This window comes from Myxocyprinus asiaticus, chromosome 37, assembly GCF_019703515.2.
Source record: "Myxocyprinus asiaticus isolate MX2 ecotype Aquarium Trade chromosome 37, UBuf_Myxa_2, whole genome shotgun sequence".
NCBI classification, from domain to species: Eukaryota; Metazoa; Chordata; class Actinopteri; order Cypriniformes; family Catostomidae; genus Myxocyprinus; species Myxocyprinus asiaticus.
This window is the reverse complement of record NC_059380.1, coordinates 11,940,876-11,966,751: the sequence shown is the minus strand read 5'-3', so window position 1 is coordinate 11,966,751 and position 25,876 is coordinate 11,940,876. Positions and strand designations below refer to the sequence as shown.

The window sequence follows — 25,876 nt, the reverse complement described above, 5'->3', positions numbered from 1 at the left end:
GGTAGACGGAAGGAGGGCTGTGAGCAGAGTGTATGTGACAGTGGAGGAGCGGGTCGCTGTGACAGCAGTTTGAGGAGCAGGAGACATGACACGCTCCTCGTCAGTCCGCTCCCTGTGTCAGTCCAGTGCATGGTGAAGGACAGCGGGAAATAGAGAGGGAGGGGCGGGAGGGATTTCATGGGGATCACCACTGCTGTCACACCAAACGACGGTCCAGAACTTGGTGGGGGTTTTGGGGGGGAGGTTGGTGACAGGGTCGTAGCTTTTTGTACACAAAAAATACTTTAAAAGCGACCTTTGTTGTATTCGTCAGCCAATGGATAGACATGGTTAGCGAGAGATGGTGAGAGATAAATAGAGAATGTGAGAGGTGTACATGTCACGTATGATGCTCAGATCAATTGGGTTTGACAGGTTACCATAAGAAAATCAGAGGATTCAGCGTGTTAAAATAAAAGTGTAGTAGATTGGTGTGTCTATACATGCAGTGAGATTGGATGATGCATTTCAATTTTTCAAAGCTTTACATGCATTTTAGCGTAGGGTAGACCAGGGCTAGTTGTCACACTTTTAAATCTAGTGAATATTTCTCAGGGTGGGTTTATTTTTGAAAGTCTTTGAAAGACAGTCTTGTCTGAAAAAAACATTTCTATGTTCTATATTTTTCTGAAAAAAGAATATTGTTGTAATATACTAATAAGATTTCTGGCCCTTGCCTGAATGTATGCTGGTGTAGTTTTATTGTTTTCACTTGTTTACCCAACATCAATAGAATATATACAGTATGTGTGTGTGTGTGTGTGTGTGTGTGTGTATATATATATATATATATATATATATATATATATATATATATATATATATATACTGTGTGTTTGTGTTTGTGTGTGTGTGAAACCAACATACACAACCACTGCTAGAGAAAACACACATTTGCGCAATTGGAATTTTGACTGCAAACCTTAAAGTTACTGAAATATTGTAACAACTTCCCTGTGTGACAACTAACCCCAATCTCCCCAAATACAGCACAATCCTGTTCTTCCCAAATGGCAGAGTATGTCATATACAGGAACCTAGCTTTTTACAGGAAGTCATAAACAGCAACATGGTAATTTGTTTAATTCCTAATACACTTAGGAGCGGCACTAGACGTATCAGATGAACTGTTTCCCACAGTCTTTCTCTCTGTTATAGTCACAATAAGAAACCTGTGAGGGTGTGTGTGTGGTGAGAGGTTGAACCCCTGTGTACTGATAGCAGGGGGCTGTGGTAATCCTTGCCAAAGTCTTTGTATTGTGGAGGACTTTTTATATGACCATGAACAGGGAGGGGGGTCTGAGTTAGGCCCTTCCAGAAAGCCTTGCCTAGGGAGAGGATGACACATAAACACACACACGTTTACTTAACTATCCAAATGGGGACATAACACAGACTTCTAATGCTTATTTTATATAATTATATATGCTGTATATATACAGTATATATATAGTACATATACAGTATATATATATATATATATATATATATATATATATATATATATATATATATATATATATATATATATATATATATATATGACACATTTGCACATGCATATACAAAGAATATTTTTTAACCAAAATAATAATTTATGTGGTTGATTAAGAAGCTATTGGCACTTTCTGATCTTCTCTGAATTTCTAACACATACCTTCTAAACTGCGTAGTCAAACAGCACAGCCAAAATGGAAAAATATTTATAGTGCTAGAGATATAAATGTCTCTGGTCTGTTCGTTATCCCTTCATGATACACTGAGTTTGTATCTGTGACCCTTGTTACCATAATGAGCAGAGCAGTGGCATTCTTTTGTGTTCATGTGTGTTGCCTCAGGCCTGATGGAATCGGTACTGTCTCAGTAGAGGAGAAAGAACATTTCGAAGAAATCAAAGAGCGACTACGTGTGCTGCTTGAAAACCAGATCACACACTTCAGGTACACTGCTATATCTACACAACCTCAAATGTGCCACCTTATTAACAGCTAGAGATTATAATGGAGTATGCGGTTGGCTATATAATCTTTCAGATATGTAAATTTTCACAGTAGTTGTGTGAAACTGATAAATGCATAAATGTAAATGTTGTGTGAAACTGGATCATACTAGGATATTCTTATCTTTTCTAACAAATTTAACTGGGAATTTGTAATGTCTCGCTTCATATCAGTATCTATTAATATCTATAAGATTTTCTCTCTTAAGGTATTGCTTTCCATTTGGACGACCAGAAGGAGCCTTAAAAGCCACGTTGTCGCTGCTTGAGAGGGTGTGGTGCCATTTTTATTTTTTGCTCATTTTAATACCACACAAAATAATTTGATGTTTTCTGGCATGAAGTCAGTTCTGAAATGTTCAATATTAAGCAACCACATGCAATATATAGTCTTTTCAAATCAAATTACTTTAAAAGAGGTCCTAAAATCATATATGGTGTATATTCCACAACAAACTACTATACTACTTTATTAACTTTATTAATGAATATGAAATATATAAAGTATTGTAGATTTTGCACTATGTTAATATATATATATATATATATATATATATATATATATATATATATATATACTGGATAATATATACTGTACACACTTTAAATATGCTGTATATAAATCAGATGATAGTTGTTCATATATTTTTGGTTTTACAGGTACTGATGAAGGACATTGTGACACCCGTACCTCAGGATGAGGTGAAAGCAGTGATTCGTAGATGTCTAGAGCAGGCAGCTTTAGTTAACTACCAGCGTCTCTCAGAATATGCCAAGGTAGAAGGTAGGGAGCACATATTCACACATTTTTTCCTCTCTACACTGTCTTCTCAATGTTTAAACAGCACTAATATTGTACTTCACATATTCCTCTCTTGGATTCTGTGCTTAACAACAGTGATGCTCAGCTAACCTGTATTTCACACTTGGTGGAAGTTCCGGCATGCCATTGATGTACTACTGTTTCTGTAATCATAGGAATGCTTACAATGGATCAGTAGTAAATGGCTGTTAAATTTACATGACAAATTAAGTTACACCAACGAAAGTAATTTTTATAGGTTAGATCAAGCAGAAATAAATGCTTGAGTTAACAATTGCAGGTTACCACAATTTTCAGTGTAATATCAACAGGATGCTGTCAGGTTAATACCACATATCTGGGAATGTTGATAATTCTCCTAATACATGTGGTTAATTTGAGTATTCCCAGATATTGGTAGTGTTTGTTTGTTTGTTTGTTTGTTTTTTAGTTTTTATAACTTTATAAAAAGTCATTTGAGAAATAGATGGAGGTGATATACTTGGAAAAACTGTTTCTGATTATTTTTAAGGAGGAGAATGTATTTATTTATTGTTAAAAAAAATTCTAACATCAATAATAATAATCTGTGCTATTGTACTACAGCTTGTTCACATGCATTAAATAGCATGTTAATTCCTGTTAAATTAAGAAAATATATTTAATTGATTTCATCTCATATCAGACTCTTCCCTTACTTTTTGAAAATGTATGGGTCCAGATTTGTATTTGTATTTTATTTTTTTTTCCTTTGGTCTTAAATCTGGTTCTAGGCTTGTGTGAGTAAAAATGCATTCAATTACCCCTCTGAAATCCTGGCCTCTGAGCCATATTGCTCTGCTCGATGGTTTCTTGCTGCACTTTGTGGATCTATGCCTCTTTCCTGCTTTTAGGTTTAAAATGACTGTACAGCAGCAAATATACTTTTCTTTTCCAGCTCTTCATTGCCTTTCTAGCTACCCCGCTTCACCTGTTTAGTGCAGAATCACTACCTTTTTACTAGCTGCTTTGTCTATATTCTCTTTCTCTCTCTTTATATCTCTCTGTCTCTCTATTTCCCTTCCTTCCATCTGTGCTTTCCTCTTGTTTATTGGCTATGCTTCTAAGTTGGAGCCCTTTCTTGTTGATCCAGTTTGACAAGCCAATATACAGTGCAAAGCTGGGATTGCCCACTCAAGCAACACACATTTGTGAGTTGCTAGTGAGACGCTTTCTTTCATAGACATGGACAGAGACAAGCTGTGGCTCAGATACAGATGGTTTGAATGAATATTTGTTTTGATGTCAGATAATGGCCAGCTTGATAGGACATCTTGTTTGTTACCTCAACAAATGGTTTATATTTGTGTGGAATTTACATTGACAGTTTGTCTCACAATCATTTTCAGTGAAAGTCCATGTCCATGAAAAAATGGGCACTGCAGATACTGAAGGAAAAGCCCTTAGTATCTGTTAGCCAGAGAATATCTGTGTTGTTCCCTATTGACCTTTTGATTGTAGACCCCCAAACTGAGTATGACCTTTTGTATTAACCCAAACTGACCAATAGTGTATGTGTGCAACAAAACACACTGATGAAAATCCTTCCAAACACCAATACTTTTAGTTGTACTGGAGTGTCTGTAGTAGAAAACAACAGGATTTACCCAAGGCCTGTTCACACCAACCTTGTGTAGTCACCCGAATGTATAAAATATTTGCAAAAAAAAAATATTTTTTGCACCGAAACTGTTCACACTGACTTTTATATACCTGAATGAAAAGAGGTAGTCTACATAAAGTATGTAGAGTAAACGACAGATCATTGGACTCTAGGTGTTCTACAGATATACTGAGGCCAAAAAACTAAACAAAACAAAACAAAAAAACTACCTAGTACCATCACAAATCACTGGTAATTTGTAGGTTTGGTTTAGCAGGGTGTTTTCTCTATTTCTAGCCTTATACATTACTGATTACAGAACATACAGAAACTTGAATGAGTGATCCCTAATATCTCATAGGTACTCCTTCCAAATCCACATTCTGTCCATTCTGGCCACAAAAAGGATGCCATACATGACCGGACACAGATCAGAGTCTAAAGGACAACTTTTAGCAATCTGCCAGGCGACTTTGCACACAACAAAATTTAGTCAGGACACTGCAAGAAGAACCCCTTAATGCACATGAAGCCGTTGTGCCTCTCTCTCTCTCTCTTTCTCCTCTGACCCCTTGCTCTTGCATGCTCCAATCCTCTTTTATAGGGAAAAAGAGAGAAATGTATGAGCATCCTGTCTTCTGTTTGGCGTCACAAGTGATGGATTTAACCATTCGTGAGTACCCTCTCATCTGCAGCCACTCCATCACTTTACTGCCACCCCTCCTTTTTGTATATGGTTTCTCATCTCAGCATACAACCACAGAAACAAGCACATTCGTAAACAGTTATTCCTTCACGCCCTCCTCTCCCAGACCAACACCATCCTCACCTCTTGTCTGCTTGCAGTCCGTTTGCCTTTTTCTTTAAGTGTGTTGCTCCCGTCTGTTGAATCTTAGGTTAAGTGATTCAGCCACAGGTCTTCCTGTCGGCTTTTATCAGACTGTTCTGTCCTGCTGTGTTTGGCAGCTTCTAAAAGTGTGTTCCTTTTGTTTTCTGCTTATTCTTCTGTTTGTGACTTGAATGCATTTTTACTTTGCTTTTGTGTGAGTCACCCCTCCCCACCTTTTTTGATGTGTCCTAGATTTATACTACTGGTCAGGTACAGTGTGAATTTTTTATGTGAAGCTGATTAAAGTGATCTCCAACATGGAACCAAGAAACAAAACAGGGATTATGACACAGGTGTCCAAGTGTGTGTAATTTGAGTCATTGTGTTTCTAAACATGTTCTCAAGCACGAGTGCAGTACATTTTTGTCTGTTATCCACTCCAACAGCTTTTCACTGTGCGTCTGCTCTGTTTTTCTGTGTATGAGTTTGGGTCAAGATTTGTTTGTCTTTTTTCAACCTTAAATAACCTTTTTAAGGTTTCTTTCACATGGTCCACAATGGAATGATAAACTTAACCACAGGTCTTACAGAATCACAGACAATTGTGAGACTAGATCTAAAACTTTGGCCTTGAATTTCTATTCTCTTTCCTGTATTTTTTCTTCTATCTCTCTCTCTCTATTTTACCTCCACCTCTTATTTCTGAAACAGAATGAATGCTGACACTTTCTTGATTTTCTCTTTCCCTTTCTCTTCCCCTTTCCTTTCCCTCATCCTTTCTCATCCTTCTTCTCTTGTTTTCTGTTTAGTAGAGAAATCTCAGAAGGATCCAGGTGACTTTTTGTCTATCTTTTTGAACTCATTTTAAAATAGCCCCTCCCCCAAGTCAGCAAAACATAACCAACTCATAGCATTCACATGGCACCATTAACAGAGATAAAAAAATAACCATGGGAATGTTGTGACAACATTATCCCAATGTTTCCAAGAGTCTACCATGCATTGCATCCAACTGAAGATGCATTTTTCCATGTGCTGGTAAGTGCCATATGGAGCCGTTACCAGTCTATGGAACATGCAGAGTGAGTATTTCTTTAACTTTAAAAAATAATGTTTATTTATTGCAAATAAAGGTGTTTTGCCTTTTATGATTAAAGTGATACTCTTTCTGCGCTGTGTGTGTGTGTGTGTGTGTGTGTGTGTGTGTGTGTGTGTGTGTGTGTGTGATTAAGAAAAACCTCTAATGTGCCAAATAGCAATGATGAGGCACTGTTTATGATTTTATTCAGTCCAAATCATATTGCTGATTTTGCACCATTGGAGTAAATATGGTCACATTAATAATGGTAAAACAACCTATGATGTCATGGTTTCTGAAACCTGGACAGAACCGGTAAGTACAACTGTAACCACAAGCTACAGTTCAAATCCAGACATCTAGTGGACAGGTTTTGAAACCCTACATTTTCCCTCCAAGGCCTAAAATGTCTTGAATCAGTCCAATCAGGTATTTCAATGTATTTTTTGTACACAGAATTGTGTTTTTCGATGTTTTGGAACATAATCCAAAGTTAAAAATCCTAATGGCATATTATGTCCATTGATATTGAAGTACCTGATATTGCACTACATGACATTTCTTCGACATACATGAAAAAACTTGCATGGACAGTAACCCTTAATAAATGTGACTTTTTTTAAAAACACAATTGTACTGAAGGAGATAAAGATGATTGAGATACAATTAGAGGAGAGGTCAGAGGGTTAACTCACAATCTGGGGGCGTGTGCTTTGATTTTGAGATGAAGGCATTGTTGACTGAGAGGAGGGTGTAACGCTTCAAATCAATGTTAATTGTTTTGACATTCGTCACATAGCAAATGGCTTTGCTTCCTTGCTCGCCTGTCTTTGGGTTTCTCCATCAAAGTGCCAAATAATGATGCTCTAAAACAGGCATTGCACAAACAAATTCTTTGTTCAAAGCCGACATCAGCCAAGCAGCTTTTGCATATTATCTAGGCAAACAAATCTGTTGCATAGTCTATAAAAAATACAGAAACCCTTCAGATTTTTGGAAAATCATGTCCAAACACCCTCTCAGCCAATACGGAAGCTATGTATCTGAGTAATAAAAATGTTTTTATCCATGCACCACGGTCTCATCAATGTGTTTACTTTGCAATCCCATCTTTAGCCAACAGTAAGCCACATGAACCATTTACCTCACATTTTATGTCCTGTTGTGTATTTATCATGCTAAAAAAACAGAGACCATATTTCCATATTCACAACAGCCCCCTGTAGTTCTTTAATGTCATATTTTTGTTCTATAAACTTGACATTGGATGCTGAAGAGATGTTTCATGTTTTAATTAGTCCTGTTGTTTTTCATGTCGTCAGCTGACAGATTGTTTATTGGTGAAGATGAGATAGACAATGAAGGGTACATTATAAATATGCCATGCTTATAAAGTAAAAGAGAGTACTGACAGAGAGAGAGAAAGAGAGAAGTAGGAAATGAGATGACACAGGTTCCTGCATGTGCTGAACATTATGCATGATGATTATAACATATTTGTTGTGGGTTTTTTTATCTTATCTTTTTCTTAGTTCCTTGGTTTGACTCATTATACTTGCATTGCTCTTTATTGACTCATTATGGTTCGTGTCTACAGAGCTGAGTGTTGACAGAGTGTCAAGATTATGTTAAGTCGTTTACTAAGACAGCAGAGTTGATATATGCAGTAGCTAATTTGTGGTTCATTAAGTCAGTTTTTTCCCCCAGAGATTGCATTTAAGAAACTCAAATTAGAATGTAGACCTTAATCCTGAACTTTACCTTACCTTGCAGTACCTTATTTTTTAAATGTTAAAAATAAGCACTTATGCTTGTGAATAGACATTCATTGTATAAGGCTTAAAATAAAGCATCTATCAATTACATGTATTGTTAAGACATAAGATATCTTTTTTAGATTGTACTAAATGGCAGAATTATTTACACAATACATTTTAAAATCCCATTGCAGCGAAATTGCATAAAAATAAAAAATCCTTCAGTAGAATTTACGTGAGGCAGCAAGTATGTCTGTCTGTGTGTGTTTGTCTGTCTGTCTTACTGTGTGTCCATATTAATCGTTTTACCTTTGTGCCTCAGAAAATGTAGGGCGCTTAGTCACACCTGCCAAAAAGCTTGAGGACACACTCCGTCTGGCCGAGTTGGTCATAGAGGTGCTTCAGCAGAATGAGGAACATCATGCAGAGGTGAGTGTGCCAGACACATTGTGAAAGGCATATTACATGCATACATAACATATTACATATTACATATTGATGAGCATGCCAAGAAACAAGTTTACAATTAGTACATGTCAGGCACACATTTGAATGAAAACCATCAATGATACTAGAGTAATAAGCAGAAGCATTATATACCATACATGTTTTGACACCACTGAACCACCCCGACATGACCTCTAGCTCTTTTTTATAGCGTACCACATTAGAGCAGCTATCAACCTCTTACATACAACAGTAGAGTATATATGTGTTCTGTTTTTTTTTTTTTTTTTAATTATCTGCTCCACAGGCTACAGGGCCAAGTACGGGAGGTCAGGCGGTACAGTATTTCAGACTTTTTTGTTTTTCATCTGTGACTTACCCTGCTCTTGAATGCCTGCCTCATGATCTGGCCTGCCCTGGAAGAGATATGCCTATTACATGGGCATAGCAAACCAGGAGCCAGGCAACTGCAGGGTCTGGGTTTTTAATTTCAGTTTGGTTAATTTTTAAGTTCTGTGATTCAGAAATAAGTGGCTGCTCCATTAAAGAGGAGTTATACTGTATACTGGAGTTATTATTATTATTTTTTTAATCCATGTTACTGAGACTATATCATAAACATGTCTTGTGATAGATAAATTTAGTGCAAAATTAACTTTTCAACTTTAGAATTGGCTGAACTGAAATTACTGTCATATGGCATGAGTACATTCCAGTTTTTAGGCATCATAATCTATGGACAAAATTACTAATAGACAATTCTTGTGTTTGTGTGAAATATTAATACATTCATACATCTGTTCATTTCAAGTCTGTTTTTCCAACAGACTGTTTTTTATTTTTATTTTTTTTTTTTATTTATTTTTTAAATGTTACTTACACTCCTGGTGTCAGTTTTACTAAAGCATTAAACACATGCAAAACCACCCTTAATGAACAAGACACCTGAAATGCATGGGATTGCTTGTGGGATTTTACAAAGTGCAATTATTTATCATATCATATCTGGAATTACATGTTCAAATGTAAACATGTACAATATGTACATGCACAAAACAGTTCAGTCAATCTGTCAGATGGTGTTGAATAGAAGTATATATGATTTTTTTTGTTGAGCTTGAAACCTAAAATCCAGAATATTACATGTGTACTGAACTGTCTTCAACATAAGACTATTAATTTCATCATTTTGATCAAGAATCACTGTCAAAATTCTTTCCACCCTTCACTGTTCAATGTCTATAATGTTTTTCAATTTGTATCTTTAAAGCAATTTAATTTTGAAGTATTTATGATGATGGCATACTCATACCAAGACATAGGAAAAAGAAAATCTCATTGTAACTCATTGTTTTTCATTACTTGTTTGTTGGCTGGGAAACGTTGGACAGGGTAAAGAGGTATGTAGACCCTAGAGCCCCCTTCTATGTGCATGACAGAGCCCCTGCACCATGGATGGAGGGAGTTCCACTTTTTCCTCCTAATTTCTTTCCCCGCATCTCTGCCTGGACACCCAATTCTTCCCCGATTAACTGTCCCTCTGGAGCGTTGAGCAAGTGGCTTGTGTTTCCGCAAGCACAAGGGTTAAAGTGCTTCACCTGTTGAAGCTGTCTGCAATAAACCTCAATGAAAATGAGACTGATCTCATTTTCACCCTTGCACAACCCCAATACTCCAAACTCTCCTCTGTTCTGTGTACTCCAGCTTGGTTTTGTCTGCTAGCTTCACTTACGAGCTCTAACTACAAATATTTAAGCCTTATTACAAATGTAATTTTCTGTATGTTAGAACTGCAGTACTGGTCTCAAGCATACTGGTATGGAATGTTTGATTGTTCAATGACAACAGCATGCTTTTTGAAGGAATAGTTCACCCAAAAATTCTGTCTTCATTTACTCACTCTCATGTCATTCCAAACCCCTATGTGGTTATTTAGTTTTTCCGTGAAACACAAAAGAAGAAATATTTGATGAGTCTGTCCATAGCTCTTGCCATATAAGGACAATTCATAATGAATTCGGCTGTCAATCTCCAACAATTACCAAAAAAAAAAAAAAAAAAAAAAAGAGAGACTCATGTAACGTTCATTTACTACACATGTGGGAAGTGTTATTTTGGTGTCAATGACATCAGTGCATTTTTTGGACATAGACAATGATGGTGCATGCTAGCTCCGGCGGAGATGAAGATTATCAGTTAATAACAACTTAAAGGGATAGTTCACCCAAAAATTAAAATTCTCTCATCATTTACTCAGCCTCATGCCATCCCAGATGTGTATAACTTTCTTTCTTCAGCAGAACAAAAATTACAATTTTTAGAAGAATATCATGCAATGCAACTGGATGGACATTTGTAGCTCCAAATTCACATAAAGGAAACATAAAAGTAATCCATAAGACACCAGTGGTTAGATCCACATCTTCAGAAGCAATATAATAAGTGTGAGTGAGAATCAATAAAAAAAAAAAAAAATCTCAAAATCTCCACATTCACTTTCACTTTTACATCTGAAAGTCACATGTGGTGCCTGTTTAGTTTCACTTTCACATCTGAAAGGACTTAAATATTGTTCTGTTTCTAACCCACACCTATTATATTGCTTCTGAAGATATGGATTTAAACACTGGAGCCATATGGATTACTTTTGTTTCCTTAGTGTGATTTTTGGAGCTACAAAGGTCTGATCAACATTCACTTGCATTGTATGGACCTACAGAGCTGAGATAAAAAAGACATACACATCTGAGATGGCAAAGGATGAGTAAATTTTAAGAGAATTTTCATTTTTTGGTGAACTATCCCTTTAACTTGCACTGATCACTATGAACTGTTATTGTATGGCAAGAGCCGCATAACAAGTCTTCAAAAAATTCTGCTTTTGTGTTCCACAGAAAGAATATGAGCATATGAGTTTGGAACAACGTGAACATTAGTAATTAATTACAGAATTTTCATTTTGTGGGAACTGTTCCTTTAAGGATAGGAATCAGTGATCTAACATGTATTTTTAATTTGTCTAACATGTTTTATTTTTGGGCCATATCAGGCCAGATGTGCTAAAAACAGCAGGGCAATTGGATAAGCAGCAGAAATCTCACTTGATTGTCATACAGTAGACGGTGTGATATTGCACCGGTGTTCATCAAATGATTTTGTTGTTGAGCTGATAAACAAAACTGACTACTGAGATTGTGCTGCTATTCACTGTTGCTTGTGCTTGCTGGGAATTTTTCCTGGGAACAGCGTAAACTCCCGTGCATGGATATATAGGAACATTTACGTATGTAAAAATTAATAAGTAAATAAGTATATAAATGTGTGTGCACACATATAAATATGTTTGCGCGTGTCCAAATCCAGATTAGACTTCAGCTATGATAATTTGTGCTTTGGGAATAATGAGTGGCATGGGAGTTTTACTGCATGGTTAAACCTCATGACACTCCACAGACCCAATAATGTTGGAAAAATTACATTTGGGCACTGTTCACTGAAACAGAATGTGATTGTGTGTGTAAATCTCAAAGCTGTTCAGGAGTCTATGGAGACCACAGTGTGATTTTAATAAGGTGCTAACATTTCTCTACCGACACAGAAGCTTTTAATAGATCTGTGGATTGTCATTAAATATTACATGATACGATTAAATACTGCCCTTAAATATTACAAGAGAGCTGATCCTCAAAGCCTATCTTTATATTACATGACTGATTGTCCTTTTTTCTGTCTCTCATCTTGCATCTATCTCGTTCTCAATGCAGGCATTTGCATGGTGGTCAGATCTGATGGTTGAACATGCTGAAATGTTTCTGTCTCTCTATGCTGTGGACATGGACGCAGCACTGGAGGTCCAACCCCCAGACAGCTGGGACAGCTTCCCACTCTTTCAACTGCTCAATGACGTCCTGCGCACTGACTGTAAGCATTCTACAATAATGTTTTATTTTCTGGACTGGTCCATTTTTGGTTTTATGCTGTATTAAAGGAATATTCCAGGTTTAATACAAGATAACCAACAGCATTTGCATCCCCTAGACTTTCATTGTAAGTGCATTACTGTCAATGCATTGTCTGTTTTTTCAAACTGAGATCTAAGTCAAAATTACAAAATTAGAGTCGAGTAATTATGAAATATTAAACTTAAATTAAAAGTAAATTAAGTTTTCAAAAATGTGCAATAGTAACTGAAAATATCTTGTTTTTCTGAGCACAAGGGTTTCATTAATATTTTTTCAGCCCAGATATATATTTAATAAAATATATTGGTAACACTTTATAATAAGGCTAAATTCATTAACATTAGTGAAATACATTAGTTAACATGAACTAACAATGAATTTCAGTGCATCCGGAAAGTATTCACAGCGCTTCACTTTTTCCACATTTTGTCATGTTACAGCCTTATTCCAAAATGGATTAAATTCATTATTTTCCTCAAAATTCTACAAACAATACCCCATAATGACAATGTGAAAGAAGTTTGTTTGAAATCTTTGCAAATTTATTAAAAATAAAAAACAAAAACAAAAATCACATGTACATAAGTATTCACAGCCTTTGCTCAATACTTTGTTGAAGCACCTTTGGCACCAATTACAGCCTCAAGTCTTTTTGAGTATGATGCTACAAGCTTGGCACACCTATTTTTGGGCAGTTTCTCCCATTCTTCTTTGCAGGACCTCTCAAGCTCCATCAGGTTGGATGGGGAGCATCGGTGCACAGCCATTTTCAGATCTCTCCAGAGATGTTCAGTCGGGTTCAAGTCTGGGTTCTGGCTGGGCCACTCAAGGACATTCACAGAGTTGTCCCGGAACCACTCCTTTGTTATCTTGGCTGTGTGCTTAGGGTCGTTGTCCTGTTGGAAGATGAACCTTCGCCCCAGTCTGAGGTCCAGAGCACTCTGGAGCAGGTTTTCATCAAGGATGTCTCTGTACATTGCTGCATTCATCTTTCCCTCGATCCTGACTAGTCTCCCAGTACCTGCCGCTGAAAAACATCCCCACAGCATGATGCTGCCACCACCATGCTTCACTGTAGGGATGGTATTGGCCAGGTGATGAGCGGTGCCTGGTTTCCTCCAGGCATGACACTTGCCATTCAGGCCAAAGAGTTCAATCTTTGTTTCTCATGATCTGAGAGTCCTTCAGGTGCCTTTTGGCAAACTCCAGGCGGGCTGTCATGTGCCTTTTACTGAGGAGTGGCTTCTGTCTGGCCACTCTACCATAGAGGCCTGATTGGTGGAGTGCTGCTGAGATGGTTGTTCTTCTGGAAGGTTCTCCTCTCTCCAGAGAGAAACGCTGGAGCTCTGTCAGAGTGACCATCGGGTTCTTGGTCACCTCCCTGACTAAGGCCCTTCTCCCCCGTTCGCTCAGTTTGGCCGGGCATCCAGCTCTAGGAAGAGTCCTGGTGGTTCCAAACTTCTTCCATTTACAGATGATGGAGGCCACTGTGCTCATTGGGACCTTCAATGCTGCAGAAATTTTTCTGTACCCTTCCCCAGATCTGTGCCTCGATACAATCCTGTCTCAGTGGTCTACAGACAATTCCTTGGACTTCATGGCTTGGTTTGTGCTCTGACATGCACTGTTAACTGTGGGACCTTATATAGACAGGTGTGTGCCTTTCCAAATCATGTCCAATCAACTGAATTTACCACAGGTGGACACCAATCAAGTTGTAGAAACATCTCAGGGATGATCAGTGGAAACAGGATGCACCTGAGCTCAATTTTGAGTGTCATGGCAAAGGCTGTGAATACTTATGTACATGTGATTTTTTTTTTTTTTTTTTTTTAATACATTTGCAAAGATTTCAAACAAACTTCTTTCGTGTTGTCATTATGGGGTATTGTTTGTAGTCTTTTGAGGAAAATAATGAATTTAATCCATTTTGGAATAAGGCTGTAACATAACAAAATGTGGAAAAAGTGAAGCGCTGTCAATACTTTCCGGATACACTGTATTAATCTTGGTTAATGTTAAAGTAGCATAGTTAGTATAGCATATGCCAATACATTTCTAAAATTAAAAGTTGTATATGTTAACATTAGTAAATGCATAATGAACTAGCATGAACTAACAATATTTGTATTTTTATTTTTTATTTTTTATTAACTAACATTAACTAAGATTAATAAATGCTGTAAAATGATATTTTTCATTGTTAGTTCATGGTAACTGATGAATTTACTAATGTTAATAAATGGAACCTTATTGTAAAGTGTTACCAATATATTCTTAATGGTTTGTCTATCAAAGTGAAATCAAACTAAATGCAATTGTTGGCAAAAATCTATTTGTAACTAGTAGTATTAATTGTTGATAATAATAGGCTAATCCTCATCTGCATCATCATCATGAACGTCATGAATCATGACCATATCCATAATCCATACTTGCATGCCTGCAGTTATTTGTGTAATTTAAATGATATCAAAGCAGGACTCTAAGAGACCATATAAAATAATTAATGGACAAAGTATAAAACCTGAAGGGGTTCGAACCAGCATACTGAATGTAAACAGTTTGCTTAAGGCCTTATCACGTCTCTAATGAACTGAAGTCACTGGGGTGCTGTCCATGGTGCTAAAGCCAGATTGCTGTGGGCTGCAGTGGACTAATTATCCTAGTGGCATTCTTTGCACAGCTAGACAGGTTGTTGTCTGGTAACCTATTCTTGATATTGGATTTCTTTTTCTGCTGGGAGAGCAAGAACTAGAAAAAGCACAAGTGAGAGAAATGGGAACACAAGTAACTCTGCAATAGAAAAATAGTAGGATAGTGGGAATTAGAAAAGGTGGTTGGATATGTTTTTAGTTTTTTTTAAGCCTTTGGCAGGTGATTTGTGAAAAATTATTTGTAAAAATTTGTTACTGGGCCATGAAACTGTATTTTGCATTCTCTCTTTATATATACAGTACTGTTTTCAATGCAGTTTTACCATTCTTACTCTCTCACTTTCTAATATACTGTAAATTCTTGTAACAAGTAATGCAGGTTATTGTACCACTTACATCATTAAACATTAGTTAGTGAAATTCTACCCACCTGTCACAAAACATCGAGACACATCTCAATTTTGTACCTCGAGGCGAGAGTCAGACTATCGTTCTTACATTGCAATTTATATCACGTAACCTGCAATTCATACAACAGTTACCAACTGGCCATTACCGTTTTATTGATTTGCAAAAGCCAATTTTTACTTGTATTTGGTGCCTGCCGAGTATAACTTTGGAGGCTGTATTGATGATATTTTTTTATACTTCCCTAAGAGATACTGCCTTATTATGTATGAAATAATAGCTTAAATTAACAGTTTAAATTAAATTAACACTTTGAAATTATTCTTAATAGTAAACATACACTAATGCGAAGCATCAGCTTTAACACTAGGTACAAAGACACAAAACACCACCCCCTGGTCCCCTCACACACAAGCAAGTTCACACAAACACAAGAAAACACCAACAAGCCACAGCCTACAGCGTGCATTACATCTGTGCAATAGGACATTCAACATGGAAGGTCACTATCCTCCTCTGCCTCTAGCACTGGGCTAGGCATGAAATAGTCGTAACACCAGACAGGCGCTAAAGCAGAAGCCATTCATGCTGCTAATGAGGTCTAAAACAGAGGAGCCTGGGAGACCCCACTGCCCCGGCTATTCGCTCGCGGACAAACACAGCCAAGTGTGCAACCACCGCCGCTCAAGTGGCTAATTGGAACAGAGCAATCAGGGAAGCAACAAACATGGCACCTACTGTGTATGACCTTGAGTACAGAATGAGTGAGAAAGAGTGAGAGAGGGAAGAGTGACTGCTATCACTTAGTCACCAAAACACAACACTTATTTTTTGCCTCCGTCGTGCTTTTCACATTCTTTGTACTAAGTCAACCATTTACTGCTATTGCTGTATTTCAGCATTCATTCACTCTTCTCTGTCTCTATTTCCTACTTTCTCAGATAATCTGTGTAATGGGAAGTTCCATAAGCACTTGCAAGACTTGTTCGCCCCTCTGGTGGTGAGGTATGTGGATCTAATGGAGTCCTCTATAGCTCAGTCCATACACAGAGGATTTGAACGAGAGTCTTGGGAACCTGTCAAGTAAGAAAAACATTTTACTTTTTTAGTGTTGATTCTGCAAAGGTGTGACTGTAAGAATTTATAACTGAAGCATTAACCAACAACGTTCACTTTAGCAAAAACGCTTTGTGTGTGTTTTCTCTTAAAATCAGATCCAAAGTGGTGATGATGTGATTTGCTATTCCCTTCTCATTTGCACTTTTTTTTCAAACACACATCTCTACAATCACATATTTTTCCTATCACTGAATTAATTCCTCATCTTGCACTCTAAACATTCACAATCCTGTTTCTTTATCACCCCGCATTCATCTGTGTATCTGCATCACGTCACTCTTTTTTTCTCTTTATTCCCTTTCCACAGGACTTTAACAAGTAATCTGCCCAGTGTCAACCTACCAAATGTGAATCTACAAATGCCTAAAGTACCAAATCTACCAGTGTCAGTTAATCTGCCGCCAATGCAAATGCCTAGCTTTTCCACCCCCAACTGGATGCCGGGTTTATCGGAAACAGAGTGTGTACTGAGTCTGTATTGGATTCTAATACATGCATGTGTGGCCTTAGCATGAATAGTTTATATTTAATTCAATTTACATTCATTCCCATTTAAGTGCATACAGGTTTAATTCAAACAACATACTGTGACTAGAAAAACTTAATGAAATTTGGTAAATCTTAAAACGACGCCTCTAGGATAGCGTTAGGGAAGTCCGATTCAGTTCAGCGAAATGGTTCGTTTCACAATCGAGTCATCAGTAAACAGTTCTCTGAAGACCCCATGCGTCTTTTTACATTTAATTTTTAGTAGTAAAATTTTTTAACTATTAGGCTATAGAGATTGCGTAAAATATTGTTTATTGTTCCAAAATGATTGTGAACAACATTAACAAACACTAATAATACTGTTACCAATATAAATAATAATGCTTGTTATTAATAATATTAATTGTTCCCATTTTGCTAACAACATTGTTCCCATTTCACAGTTTTACACCTAGACAAGATCATCCCTTACATTTTGGCAATCTACCAAATCTTTGAGAATTGGTTTGATCGAGTCATTATAAAGAATGTTTTGGATCATTGTCATGTGTCACAATGCACATCAGTGGCAACAAACACAAACAGATGCCTTAACATTCTGCAACAGATTAACAGATGCTTCACAAGAGCCCAATATCCTTTAGGTTCACAGGTTTTACCATCTTTTTTTGTTTTATTTTGGTCAATAGAAATGTGTAAAATATTGTATCTGTTGCTGTTAGTTAAGTATGCTTTCATATAATATTATGAATTACAGTAGATTAAGATCTGATCACATTATAGCAGCAGTTTGTAAAGAAATCCCACAAGTAATACCTAAGGGTTCACAAACCTTTTCCTACAAAACTGTACACATAGAATTAAACATTAAAACATTTTTTAACATGTTTGAAAGTTTTCTTCTACTAGTTGCCTATAAATTAAGCATTTGTGGTTTAGGAGTTGACAGAGGTGAGCCAAGGTAATTTCATCATATATTTAGACATGATTATAAAAAACTGATTCTCTAAACCTGTCTAAACACTTCATGTCTAAGGTGTAATAGCAGGTAAACACCAAAGGTTATCAATACTTGAAGCCAAAACACTTGGTTTGGAATAACATTAGTGTGATGTTAACAGAATTTCATTTTTGGGTGTACTGTCCCTTTAAAAAGACCTTACACCTCTATTTACTTTTCTGTTTCAGTTAAGTCACTGCTAAGGCCACAGCATGGAACAAGCCCATAGAGAGGTTTTACCCCTAAGCATGCTGAAGTGTTGGGAGATACAAATACCACACTATAGGGACATGTTTGTGGTTTGTTCAACGTATTCTCATATTATAATGCTATTATACCTACATTTTTGCAAAATAATTATTATGTGGCTTGGTGAAATAAACCAAGCAGTTTCTTGATGAAATAAACACTAGAGGCGCTGCAACAGTGACTTTCATTCACTTTCACAAAAATCGCAAAGTTACACATCAGATTAACATTTCATAAACCCTTTTCTCCCTGCTCCTCACACAATGTTATGACATCTCAACACTTTCACTATAGTTCATCACTTGTAAGCCCATACATTTGAATGTTTAATTCACAAAACCAACTGCAATTACAAGCTTTTTCAAATGAGACCAAATTGTACAGTAGCACGTGAGTCAAAAGTGTCACAGAAGCACCACAAAACTACATAGTTGCATCAGCAATTGTTGTTCAACTTCCATTTTGCTTTTATGAGACAATCAGTTAGGTTTAGGTTCAAGGTTTAGGGTAGGTAGGTAGGTTTTGTAGATTCAAAATTTGATAGAGCATGAAACTTAAAAAACTCATCTGTTTAGAAGAAAATTCAACTCAATTCCACACAGTAGACATTTAACCTCAAAACTGTCAAGATACACGGAAAAACCACATAATATCATTTTGCAAAAATGTCGCCACAGTCACATCATTTTCATGAAATCAGGCTGGGTTTAATAGCTAAGCATTTAACGTGAAGTGTGTCATTTTTGCGCCACTTGTGGCACCAAAGGAAATGGCAAAAATAATGACAGTTTTCAAAGAAACTTTTCCAAATCCCATCTTCCATTTCCCAAATCTCATGCCATGTTTCGAGCCAGTGCTCAGCTCTATCAGGCCACTCAAACAAATGGATTGCAATTCCATTTGGTGCTGACAGTGGCACAGAAATTACACACTTCACCTTTAAACAACAATATTATCAACATCATGGTCAAATGATTAAATGCTCACCATTGCCATCTGGTCATGAATCAGTTTAAAAAAATCAAACCTGCTGTTAATGATGGGGCTTTAAAATCTTGTATCTCTCCAACATCTTCTTCCTTTCCCTTTTTGGTATAGAATAGGATACATGGGTTGAAGTCTCACACACACACACACACACACACACACACACACACGAGCTTCAGTGCAAGAGGCATCTCTTTTCAGTTGCAACCAAATGGCAGGTCTCTAAAAGGACTTTGGTGACTGGTGACATTTACAATATTGTGTGAGAAACCATTAACCTTAAATGGCGGTCTTCCTCACAAAAGTCATTTTATGTGTTTTTCACAAATGGTTCAATATTGGTTCAATGTAGTTGTATTTTTTAAGAGCGCTAGCGTTAAGGGTAGTGCTATGCTTTAAGTCATAAGTGCAAAGTCAATGGGCATGGCCATAATTTTGATATTTTTGTGCAAGCATGCGATAAGCCTAGGCGCAGGTGTGTTTGGCAAAATTTTGTGCGCAAAGCGCTAATAGGTGGGTCACATTAAATTTAATTCTGAGGTTCTTCTCTGGTTATTGCAATCTGTGTCCTATTATATCATCCTATTATAAATAAACAAAGACAGCACATTCATAAGGAGTTGGTAGTGTAAATGGACTGTATGCAATGAATGAGAAGAATAGAACTATTTCTATGACAGTGACAGGAAATGGGATTCTCGAACCGAACACCTCTGCTTTTTGAAAAAAAGTCAATGGGAATTGGCTAGTGGAATTTGCATGCCACTACCCAGGACATAAGGGTATAAAAGGAGCTGGTATGCAACCACTCATTCAGGTTTTGTGCTGAGGAGCTGAGACAAGGTCCTGGCCATTTCAGTGGGTAGTTCAGCATTGTGGCAAGAGGGACACAACGTCTTGTTCCCTCTATCAGGAAACTGAGGTTACGGAAGTAACCAGGACGTTCCCTATCTGTCACTCACTCGAAGTTGTGTCGATGTAGTGACACTAGGGGTCCCTATACAAAACGGCACAACTAGCTGAACTGTGTTACGTGGACTGGCGGTGCGAGATGGGCAGACCACTGTGTGCCTCGTAGCCAGCGCACCAGGCCATCACGTAACCTCCCCCAACGTTCTTATGAGCGTCGAACGGCCCTTCGGGAACAAGTCGACTGCCTAACTAATAGGGACAGGCTAGCCCAGCTGTGGCCTCTTTTCCTCTTTTTTTCTCCCCAAAAAGAGTGGAATTTGTTAAAAGACTGGGGGCCATAAATGTTTATGTCGGAGGGGTGTCACTCCCAAGGGGAAGACACCGCGGAGACCACACTCCACCCAGAGAAGGGGGGGGGGGGGGGGGGGTATTTAGAGTGGAAATACATCACACAGTCTTACCGAGTCTTGTCGGAAATATGTCATGTGGAGAAGTCGCATGGTAGGTCCTATCTGAGGGGGGAGGAGTTTCTATAAGCATGGTGACCGGGGGCAGAGGGGCCTCTGCCCAAGGAAGATGCAGTTTACCGACAGGGAAACGATTTAGTGGAAGATATATCATATAGGGTCACCTATTGATCAAGTCGTGCTTCCCCAAATACTTACCATCCACTGTCTTGTGATGTGCCAAAATGGCGGCTACATACACCTTCAAGGTGGAAGGGGACAGTCGCCCCTCCAGCCTCTCCTGCAGGAAGGAAAGCACCGATCCGACTGCGCATCTCTGGGGGTCTTCACGTTGGGAGTTTCCAAAGGTCTGGTCGCGGGTACTAGATGGTGCCCCATCCCTGAGAAAGAAGATCCTTCCTTAGGGGAATTCGCCGGTGGGGGGGTGGGGGGGCTGTCATGAGGAGCGTGAGGTCCGAGAACCATGTCTGGGTGGGCCAGTAGGGTGCTACTAGGACGATCTGCTCCTCGTCCTCCCTGACCTTGCACAGAGTCTGTGCAAGTAGGCTCACTGGGGGAAACGTGTATTTTTGTAGTCCAGGGGGCCAGCTGTGTGCCAGCGCATTTATACCTAGGGGTGTCTCGGTCAGGGTGTACCAAAGCGGGCAGTGGGAGTATTCCCGGGAAGCAAGCAAGTCTACCTGTGCTTGACCGAATCGACTCCAAATCAGCTGGACCACCTGGGGGTAGAGTCTCCACTCTCCTCTGAGCGTAACCTGTTGTGACAGCGCATCCACTGCAATGTTGAGGTCGCCCAGGATGTGAGTGGTTCGTAGCGACTTGAGGCACTGCTGACTCCAGAGGAGGAGACAGCGGGCAAGCTGTGACATGCAACAGGAGTGTAGACCGCCTTGACGGTTGATGTATGCTACCGTCGCCATGTTGTCTGTCCGGACCAACATGTTCTTGCCCTGGATCAATGGCCGGAACCTCCGCAGGACAAGCAGTACTGCTAACAACTCGAGGAAGTTGATGTGCCAACGCAGCCGTGGGCCAGTCCAGGAGCCAGTGTGCTCATTGCATACGGCACCCCAGCCCATCTTGGAAGTGTCTGTTGTAACCATGACGTGCCTGGAGACCTGCTCTAGGGAAACCCCTGCCCGTAGAAATGCTAGGTCGTTCCAAGGGCTGAAGAAGCGATGTGTCCCACGGCGCCATGCCCATCTTGGGACTCGAGTCTGAAGCCACAGCTGAAGCGGTCTCATATGCATCAACCCAAGCGATGTGGCAACCGCAGAGGATGCCATATGCCACAGGAGCCTCTAAAAAATTTCAGTGGAAACGCTGTCTTCTGTCTGAACGCCTTCAGACAGTTCAGCTGACTGTTTACGCTCGTTCATGAGGCGTGCCGTCATCGAGACTGAGTCCAACTCCAAGCCGAGAAAAGAGATGCTCTGAACTGGGGAGAGCTTGCTCTTTTCCCAGTTGACCCGAAGCCCTAGATGGCTGAGGTGCCTGAGCACCAGGTCCCTGTGTGCACACAGTAACTCTCGAGAGTGAGCTGGGATCAGCCAGTTGTCGATGTAGTTGAGTATGCGGACACCCACTTCTCTTAGTGGGGCAAGGGCTGCCTCTGTGACCTTCGTGAAGACTCGAGGGGACAAGGACAGGCTGAAGGGGAGGACATTGTACTGGTACATCCGGCCCTTAAAAGCAAACCACAGGAAGGGCCTGTGTCGAGGTAAAACCGAGACGTGGAAGGGATATCGAAGCACTTACCTGGCTCCTGATACCCACCATAAGATTGGTCGAGGAGGGGGGGAGGAGGAACATTGTCCCTGCAGTCTGTCGGAGCCAACCTGGTGTGGACGTGTTTGTGCCACAGCTGGGCATGCAGGGGCAGGGGGTCCGCCGCTGGAGCGCCAAACCTGCCGAAATGGGATGGTGGACGGCGGATGTGACGGCGGTTGTGACAACGGCCGTGCGCACCTGACATGTGAACCAGAGAACAAGGAAACCACTCTTTTGTTGAAGTTTTGGGTACCGCATGCTATTGGGCATGCAGCAAAAAATGAAACAAAAGATTCTCCTACCGGCCCTCCACCGGGGGATGGAGTGGTCTGTCTACCAGCTCCGTAGAAGCGGATCTCCTCGTCCATGTGTCACCCGTCTCAGGGGCGATTCGAAGGGCATGATCAGGGGTGTAGCAATCATTTTAAAAGTGGGGGGACACAGCTGTCAGTAGGTGACTCGCACAGACCCAACACTTACAGTGCAGTATTAATATATTACAGTATATATTAATATATAAGTATGATATAAGTATTATATTAATATATAGGTATTATTTACTTTTAATATTTGTAGTATTTTAAAGAATCAAGTATTGCAAAATAATTGCATAATTTTGTAAAATCAGCTGCAAAAATAAAGGCCATCTTGTGGAACATTTGCTTCTGTTTCACACATGACAATAAAAGACTGAGCACAAGCTGGTCCTGGATAAATTATTTAATCAATTACAATAATGACAATTGTGCATGTGCACAATATAATTTTTTACTCTGTGCTTGTGCATTGTGGGATTTAAATCCAAGTAGCTTGAGTGTTTTGATTACGTTCACCAAAATTCATTCAGATCGATATAATGATTCAGTGACCATTTCTGGTAATGCCAGAAGGTGGTGACAAATGAGTGTCTTGTGTGAAATTAGTTAGTCACTGAATCAACGATCAAAAGAAAATTTTAATCCTTTAAAATGTATATGTCTACAGACCTACAAAGAGACTTTAGTAGAGGTTTTAAGCATTATAAGAACAAAGCAAATGTATAATTTCCATACAGTTTGTGAGCTGCTGAGCATGACTTTTATCAAAAGACAACAATAATAGTCTTATACTAATTATGAGTTTCAATAACGTCCTTACGTATTCATGTATAAAAAAGTGTGTCTACATGTCTGTTCACTTCAGTAAAATGCCTTAGTGTTCTAAAAACACAGCAGATCTATCTTTTTCCCTACAGTTTGTCGACTGCACACCAACATAGAGGTAAAAAAACAGCTGATATTAAAAATAGCTTCACATATTTAACGCAGATTACACAATCTGCTTAAATTGACAAAAACAACCGATCAAACAATTACCTCACAATTTTTTTAATAATTGCCACTGGCCGATACATTTTCCAAACTTGCCGAAATGGGACGGTGGACGGCAGTTGTGACGGCGGTTGTGACGACGGACGTGCGCACCTGACATGTGAACCAGAGAACAAGGAAAACACTCTTTTGTTGAAGTTTTGGGTACCGCACCCTATTGGGCATGCAGCGAAAAATGAAACAAAAGATTCTCCTACCGGCCCTCCACCGGGGGATGGAGTGGTCTGTCTACCAGCTCCGTAGAAGCGGATCTCCTCGTCCATGTGTCACCCATCTCAGGGGCGCTTCGAAGCCTCCTAGGGTTCTTAGCCGCCGGCCGTGAGACAGGTGGCATCTGCTTCCAGCGGTAGGCTCCACGCCGTGGCCGGGCCCACCGGTGTTGTTGCTGCAGGAGGACGCCCTTGGCAATGAGCAGACGGGGTGCGGGGTCTTGAGCCACGACAGGACAGGATGTGTTGAATGGCCTCCGTCTGCTGCTTCACCGGTGAGAACTGCTGGGCAAAGTCCTCGACGGTGTCGCCAAATAGGCCAACCTGGGAGATGGGGCGTCAAGGAACCGTGCCTTGTCGGCCTCTCTCATCTTGAAAAGGTCGAGCCAAAGGTGGCGCTCCTGGACCACCAGGGTGGACATCGCCTGCCCGAGAGACCGTGCCGTGTCCTTCTTCGCCCGGAGAGTGAGGTCGGTCGCTGAACGCAGTTCCTGCATCAATCCCAGGTCAGAACTACCCTTGTGCAGCTCTTTTAGCACCTTGGCTTGGTGAATTTGCAGGAGAGCCATGGCGTGCAGGGCAGAGGCAGCTTGTCCAGCAGCACCGTAGGCCTTAGCCGTCAGGAACGACGCAAACCTACAGGCCCTGGACGGGAGCCTTTATCCACCTGGGGTATCACCGAATACCCCTTGGCCGCCCCACCATCGAGGGTAGTGAGAGCAGGAAAGCATGTCCGTCTTCTCCGCGTCGGCCTGAGACTGGGCGACCACACCCGAAGGAGGGAGCCCAGCCGAGGCATCTGCATCAGAGTGGATGAGCCCGCTCTCCGATGCTGCGCTCGATAACTCATCGTCTTCCCAGGCTCCGAATAAGAGGTCGAACCCGCCGTGAGACGAGCCGCCGGTCTTATCCGAGAGCCTGACCGGGGCAAGCGAGCATGCTGGGGAATGGGAGGTCCGTGGGGGTTTACCCGGCAGATGTGCTCCCACTGAGGTCCCAAAATCACCCCCAGTACTAACCGGCACGACCTCATACCCGTAGGTAGAAGGACCGAGGCGGGGAGCCACTGGGATGGCTTGCTTTCTTACGAATGCAAGCCACGACCGCGACATTGCCATGGTCATGTTCTCGCAATGAGGACAAGACCCATCCACGAATGATGTCTCCACGTAGTCAGCACCCAGACACGTAAGACAGCGATTGTGGCCATCAGAAGTGGAGAGATAACGACCGCAACCAGGAATAACACACAAACGGAAAGTCATCTGTAAGAAGATGTTTCCGTGTGTGCCGCTCTTTTAGAAAGAAAATATAGTCTTTTAGAATATACTCTTTTGCTCTGCCGAAGCGCCCAGGGGCATTCTCTGCACTCCACGGGTGCAGAGGGGGAGAAGCTGCTGAAATGCACCGTAAATCCAGCAGTTTTAGGTGAACGGTAAAGAGAACTGAGTTTGAATTGAATTCAGTGCATTGAATGCAACCGCTCTGCTCCGAAGAGAAAATCTGAATGAGTGGTTGCATACCAGCTCCTTTTATACCCGTATGTCCGGGGGAGTGGCATGCAAATTCCACTCGCCAATTCCCACTGGCCTTTTTTCAAAAAGCAGAGGTGTTCGGGGCTCCCAAGAGTGACCCCTAGTGTCACTACATCGACACAACTTCGAGTGAGTGACAGATAGGGAAC

The 25,876-nt window shown here is 40.0% G+C and overlaps 1 protein-coding gene across 19 annotated transcripts in view; it reads left to right on the top strand.

The window, feature by feature from the left end:
- LOC127427958 (calcium-dependent secretion activator 1) overlaps window positions 1–25,876 on the top strand; it is a 167,003-nt gene that overhangs the window by 113,611 nt on the left and 27,516 nt on the right. For 2 of the 19 annotated variants that reach the window (XM_051675932.1, XM_051675935.1), the window contains exons 15-23: window positions 1,878–1,979; window positions 2,248–2,311; window positions 2,699–2,822; window positions 5,087–5,155; window positions 6,121–6,144; window positions 8,469–8,575; window positions 12,358–12,514; window positions 16,562–16,703; window positions 17,047–17,199. In XM_051675932.1, coding sequence (XP_051531892.1) covers window positions 1,878–1,979; window positions 2,248–2,311; window positions 2,699–2,822; window positions 5,087–5,155; window positions 6,121–6,144; window positions 8,469–8,575; window positions 12,358–12,514; window positions 16,562–16,703; window positions 17,047–17,199 — 942 coding nt within the window. Of the gene's footprint in view, window positions 1–1,877; window positions 1,980–2,247; window positions 2,312–2,698; window positions 2,823–5,086; window positions 5,156–6,120; window positions 6,145–8,468; window positions 8,576–8,900; window positions 8,931–9,984; window positions 9,994–12,357; window positions 12,515–16,561; window positions 16,704–17,046; window positions 17,200–25,876 lie in introns of all 19 variants that reach the window. The other 17 variants (XM_051675940.1, XM_051675942.1, XM_051675936.1 and 14 more) reach the window with 12 other exon arrangements.